The following is a 6,541-nucleotide window of genomic DNA, read 5'->3' on the forward strand; positions in this document are numbered from 1 at the left end:
TTTAGCTATTTTAGGGAAAAACAGAGTGCCAAAAAGTGGAGTCAAATTCGTCTAAGGATAAGAGCTATACTTGAGGGGGATACTCCTTAATTTTGAAATGAATTTCTAAATTTTATAACAGCAATTAAATATACATCCGTTTTTTCAAGCTAGTAACAAAGTACTTAGCTTCTGGGCTGAATGAATTATAATCGTGTTGATGAGTTCTATACACCTGAAAGGCACCATTGTGTCAGTACTAAAATAAGTCAAGCTTACAACTGTTTGAACCATAGTCATGCGGTCCTCCCTCATCGATTTCACAAACTCCAACACGTCAACTTCTCCAGATCTCCGTCCTTCTTCCAGCAGTGTGTCCAATGCAATGAATGTTCCCGTCCTTCCAACACCGGCACTGAGCAATGTACAATCATTTTACTATCAATTATCCTGGCAATGAGGAATGTAAAAATATTGTGCTATAAATGACACCGGTACTAAGCAATGTACATTCATTTCACTAAAGACGACCTCGGCGCTAAGCAATGTACAATCATTTCACAATAGATAACCATTGTTCTTCCGACTCCACCACTAAGTAGTATACAATCATTTCAATATCATCATAATAAATGTCATTCATGCTTCCTAAGAACATTATATACATAATAGCGGTTTCATTATAAATATTTCTTGTATAGTTTTATCTAAAAAAAAAAATGTAATTAGCTCCTTATGCTCCCTACTTTCAGATTTTCATCGAAAATATGAATTAAAAGTAAACCATAAAACCGTTCTACGATTTGAATTCTGTAATTTAATTACAATAAAAAACATAGATAGCCCGTTGTTTTATCACAAAATGCAGTTACAGTTTATTCGGGTTATATGGCGCCCCGTGTTTCTCCTACTCTTATATTCGTATTCTTTGTTATCCCCACCTTTGTCATACACGATCATACCATTCCGACAATTCTTTCGTTTTCTGAACCCACACAACTCTCAATATCAATATATACATTACTTGAATTTTGTTAGAATCCTTATCTTAACCAAATGTTATAAGAATACTAATCTTTCCTGAATCTTGTTAGATAAGTTATCTGAATTACTTATATAAGTTTAGAAAACAAATCTTACCTGTCTGGATCCTTTTAGAATATTAAACTTACCTACAATGAACGAGTAACGGTGACCTTCGCTGGTGTGTTTTTAGCACAGCTCTGTGAAATTGATTGAGACTGATTTCTTCTGGGGTCCCGTGGTCAGGCCAGGCTGTGTAATGATACTGTGTGATGGTGCGCTTACGAATGACCTGTGAAACATTATACAAAACAAGCTAAGCTAGCTAGATTGTTTGTTTGTTTTTTACATCCCGTCGAACATTTTTCATTAATACTGAAACGTCACCAGCCGTAGGTAAAGTTCCAAATCTATAGACCTATGCATAGCGTTCAGGACTGTAGCAGTGAGGGTTCTTTATCGCAACACCGCTTGCCGCGACATGAGATCTCCGTTATCAATGTCATATGCGAAAGACCCGTGATTATCACTTTTAAATGTTGAACGTTTGACAAAGGGGCAATTACTACATACTTTGAAGTCCTAAGTTTATGGCACATGCAGTCGTAAGAAATGCAATTGAACAATGTACTGTGAAATAGGTAGTGGCTGTCTCTTCGTAAGAACCGTATTGTGATCAGTCTGCGTTCATCGTCGTCCGTTTGCTATTGAACATTTTAAACTTCTTGATAACTACCATTCCAATAATTACGAATTCGGTATTGGGGAAAAGGGAGACATACATAATAAATTTCAGGACTCCTTTACCTCCAGAGTCTGGGGGCGGGAAACATTTTACCATTTTCCAAAATGAAAACATCTAGGACCGCAAATCTCTAAGAGAAATTAGAAACACAATCACATAGAACGAGGAAGTTCCCACCAATCGTAAATGGCGAAATATTTTCCAAGATAGAGGTTCAGACTGCAGTATCATGTGTAAGCAATATCAATATCATATTTAATGCATTGTCACTAAATCAACACTTAAATGACATTGAAAAGGGCAGTGCTATACTTTACCACATTGCAAATTTCAGGATCCCAGGGATGGAGGTTTTAGTTCAAGGGCAGGGCCAATTATTGATAATTGTTCTTGAATTTTATTGATGCTCTTGTAAAGAAAGCAATATAATGTTTACATAATATATAGATAATAGCAAAAAGATTACATATTTTAAAATCAATAGCAAATAAAAAAAAAATAGTGTATGTTTTGACTGTAGTTATCTTAAAATGCATTTTGCATTGGGGGCTTCCTTGATCCCTCTCTGAAAGCAAATGCTAAGATATATTTCAAGTGTAATTAAACTAAGACTTGTAGTTTTCTCTTTTTGCAGTAAAACTATAATAAATGAATATCTCCATCAAACTTAAGGTTCAGATTGAGATCAAAAAGAAAAGAAATCAAAGAGTAGTTTTGATAGTTTCAATTTTGTAACCGAGAAAGGGGCATATATAATCTAAATGCACAACAATAAAGCTTACCTCCTTGTTCTGAACACAGAGTTTTCGAACAACATAGAAAGAGTAAACAACTTCCTCGGACAGAGTTACTGTACACGGGCCGATACAAAGGGGCTCGTCTTTATCTGCCCAGTATATGCTACATTTATTCTGAAAAAATTAACAATTCTTTATGAAATATCTATATATATAAAAAAGAAATGCAATATCTTATTGACCGACCTGATTAAAGTCTGTCGAATGAAAGCTGGCCCTGACATGATATTTGTCAATCTCCTCGCACTAACTACTTTAGCTCTATCCGATAGCTTGTTTTGTTTTGCATTATTTATACTTATGAGACCAATGTTGTTGTTTTTTATAAATCGATGTGGCGACCACCATGCAATGCTGAAGTTACTTGTCTGATATTCGACACTACAAATACTTTGAAAGAAAGGGATTATGTTCTGAATCGCTTGACTTATATTTTCTAATTGCAAAGATACATTTGATAACAAAGAATTATCGACATTCTAATCCACTTCATCAAACTTTAATTTTTTTAATGTGACTCTGATGAATGCAACGAACATTAAATCATCAAATCAGTGCGTTTCACCGTTCTAACTAAAGCTGGTACTGATAATAAAGAATATGCACCTTTCCGTTTTCAACAATATTTGTTAGCATAACAACCGTTTTGATATTTCCCTGCCACATCATTCTCCAGAAATCCTTAAGTGTCGTCTTTTTAGGACCTAGAAGCAAAAATCGATTGGAATCCTAAATTGTTTGATAATTTTTAACAGAATTATTAATAATGTTGTTTCTTTATTATCTTTTTCTGTTGTAACTGAAAAATCAATATGACACATATTTTGATATACAAGTAATACTTTTTAAGTACAAACACTTATGTTAAATGATTTTCACATAATTTCATTGATGAACATACCTTGTGCAGCTATAAATCGTGCGTTCCCGTCATTATCCTGGAAATATGATTATTGAGTGTGTATGAACTTTGAATTTTTTCAATCCCGATTCATTATTCAGTATAGCTTCATTACTTTAACTAGGCTTGTTGTGTCGATTTATCAATTTCAATGGTAGATAAGACTTAATCTTGTTTCTAAGATCATAACAATTATTTTTTGAAATGAATACCTGGATGATTCTTGAGAACATCTCGGTTGCAACAATGAAAGCGGCAATGAAGCTCAGAGCAAGGTCACGATTTTGTTATGATATTGTTTTGATTTTGAAAGCTATCACAGTGGTTGTACATGTATATTACACGTATGTACATTTAAATGAACTGACCTTGATATAGTTTGCATTGATGTAGTCGTTGTCAGACGGATTCCATTTCTCTTCCAGGACGACTCTCGAGTGTTCATCTATTAATTGGCGAATATATGTTAACAAAACGGGAAACAATATAATTTCCTTTGCACTTGGTACATAAAGCTAGTGACGTTTAGAAAGGGATCAGACTAAACCAGGAATAACTAAAAATGCGTTCTCTAATTTTAAACCTTAGCATAAATTAGAATAAACTTATTAACATTACAAGGAAACGTTGTTTTGAAGCGATTCTTTGACACATTCTCAGGTCTCTGCGCTGTTCGACAAATCTCAGTGTTTCCCGTCGGTAATATCTGCAAATGAAGTGGTTACATAACTACACAACATTCATTACGGACGATATTTTTTTAATATATAAATATTTTATTGAATATAGCTGGCTACCTTATATTCTTCAGCGAATATGTTGTTTTCTTTACGATTCTTTTCCGCAATTATTCTCTGAAGATCCTCAACGCGAATGCAGGAATTGACAGATGCGATGTTGTAATAACCACCATCTGAAGAGGTAGTCACCGTCAGTTCTTGTTCTTCTAGTGATCCAGTGTCAGGGGTTTCTAAAATACAGATGTACGTCCACATTTTTAAAGAAAAGTAACTGTTGAGATAAAAGAGAGAGGTTAAGCTACTTGCTTTGTCACCGATAGACCAGTGTTCGATGCACTGTTCCCGTGCTGCGTCAAGATACCGAATACATAAGTAGTGACTGTCCCTTAAGTAATCCACCAGCGTAAAATATAAGAATAACGGTTATGGTTTTTGAAAAGACACTTACTACCGTAGGAGTGAGAGTTCTGTATCATGTCATCACCTACTGTGACAAGACATGTCATTTTTGAAGACTAGTAACCTTGTCTTCTACCGGATTGATTTATTGAATATTGTTTTACGTCCCTCTCGAGAATATTTCACTCATATTGAGACGTCATTTCTGCCGGTGAAGGACTGCAAAATTTAGGCCTATGCTTGGTGCTTATGGCCTTTGAGCAGGGAAGGATCTTTATCGTACCACACCTGCTGTGACACGAGACCTAGGTTTTTGCGGTCTCATCCGAAGGACCACCCCATTTAGTCGCCTTCTACGACAAGCAAGGGGTACTGAGGACCTATTGTAACTGGATCCTCATGGGGGTATTCTTCCGGAAGCTTGGAAAAGAAACAATCACTCCTAATATGATTATACTATATATATTAAAGAAAGCAGACTTGAAAGCAGCTTTTTTAATATTTGGCATCTTCCGTTGGGATCTGGATTAAACCCTCGGTATCCTTGCTTTCTTAGCAGGTGTGGCACGATAAAGAACCATCCCTGCTCTTAGACCGTAAGCGTTGAGCATAGACCTAAGTTTTCCAGTCCTTCACCGGCAATGGTGACGTCTTAATATGAATTAATCATTCTCGAACGGGATATAACACAATATAAAACCAACCTGCTTTATCATTGACGTTCGTTCGTATACCGGATTTATTTCACATCTGCCTAAGACATCAATCTATGGGACATATGTTTATAGTGATTTTAGCTGTGTCATCCTCACTGTATAGTGGTAATCACATGTAGAATTCTATTGGACGAATTGTGCTCCATTATTAATTGATCTGTTTTATAATCATACGAGTCATCGTTTATTTAAAAGCTTCTATATGGGAAAAAGAAAACATATCTTGCAGTTGTCTTCAATTTGACATTAAGTTATATCGACGGCGTTTTACCGATTAGCGATATTCATTATCATTCTTATCTCGGGTTGATGCATCCAATTAAATTCGAAATAAGTCCATTTAACACTATAAAGTCTTACACATCTGTTTCCTATTGAGTTTGAGGAATTGATAGCCATAGTGGATAAATCTAAACAGACATACAGGAATACATGAATATATACCTTCCGTATATTTATTTCCATTTGCCTTGTTTTTCGTTTTCCAAAACGCTCCTGGTGTTGAATTCCTAGATTCCATCGCTTTTTGTCCCAATCTTCGTCGTCTGTCAATCAATGAATTCATCACTGCTCTGACGCTTAATATGGATTCAATTGCAAAACCTTGGAAATTTATTACCTTATGATTATCAAAATAGTCACTCCTACTGCCACAAATAACAATCCACTCGCGATTCCCCCAGCAACAACACCGATGTCGGAGTTTTGTTCTACAACTAAAAACGGACACCAGTAATGTATACAGATATCAACAACGGCTAGATATATTTTAATACCCGCTTAATTGAAAGATTTTTTTTCCGAATGTTCTCAGCAAATGATCTTGATAGATATATTGATTGTTTACTTGTGGTCGATAATTCTGGATTGGAACGAAGTCAGCTTAAAATTTAAGTACAACAGATCCTGGCCTATGCATCGTGGTCAGGGAAAGGACATTAGGGGTTCTGTATCGTGCCAATGGCTACCCCAACACCCTCTTTTAAAAGCCATATCCAAAAGTACCCTTTATGTGTCGTGCAAATGGCGAAGGAGCATGAAAAGTGAAGATATCGAATAGTGACCACTTACATAATCCCTATAATGGGTACAACATTAGGAGTCGGGCAGGCACGGGCCCATGAGCATACCAGAGGTTGGATCAGTTACCTAGGAGGTGTACGCATCCCTTGTCGATTGTGAGCCCTGCATCTTCATAAGATATACGGAGTAATTGATTGTGTAAAGAGCGGCTTAACAAT

The 6,541-nt window shown here is 35.9% G+C and overlaps 1 protein-coding gene across 2 annotated transcripts in view; it reads right to left on the minus strand.

Annotated features, from left to right (window-relative positions):
- The window catches only part of LOC125663411 (receptor-type tyrosine-protein phosphatase mu-like), a 177,569-nt gene extending 171,568 nt beyond the window's left edge, over positions 1 to 6,001 (minus strand). For both annotated transcript variants that reach the window (XM_056146744.1, XM_056146745.1), the window contains exons 1-10: positions 5,920 to 6,001; positions 5,745 to 5,845; positions 4,243 to 4,415; positions 4,064 to 4,151; positions 3,814 to 3,890; positions 3,446 to 3,482; positions 3,151 to 3,248; positions 2,530 to 2,658; positions 1,152 to 1,294; positions 259 to 394 (exon numbers count right to left, since the gene is read on the minus strand). In XM_056146744.1, coding sequence (XP_056002719.1) covers positions 259 to 394; positions 1,152 to 1,294; positions 2,530 to 2,658; positions 3,151 to 3,248; positions 3,446 to 3,482; positions 3,814 to 3,890; positions 4,064 to 4,151; positions 4,243 to 4,415; positions 5,745 to 5,820 — 957 coding nt within the window. In that variant the 5' untranslated portion in view covers positions 5,821 to 5,845; positions 5,920 to 6,001. The remainder of the gene's footprint in view (positions 1 to 258; positions 395 to 1,151; positions 1,295 to 2,529; positions 2,659 to 3,150; positions 3,249 to 3,445; positions 3,483 to 3,813; positions 3,891 to 4,063; positions 4,152 to 4,242; positions 4,416 to 5,744; positions 5,846 to 5,919) is intronic.
- Between the last annotated feature and the right edge of the window lie 540 nt (positions 6,002 to 6,541).

Source organism: Ostrea edulis, chromosome 8, assembly GCF_947568905.1.
Source record: "Ostrea edulis chromosome 8, xbOstEdul1.1, whole genome shotgun sequence".
In the NCBI taxonomy this organism is placed as follows: Eukaryota; Metazoa; Mollusca; class Bivalvia; order Ostreida; family Ostreidae; genus Ostrea; species Ostrea edulis.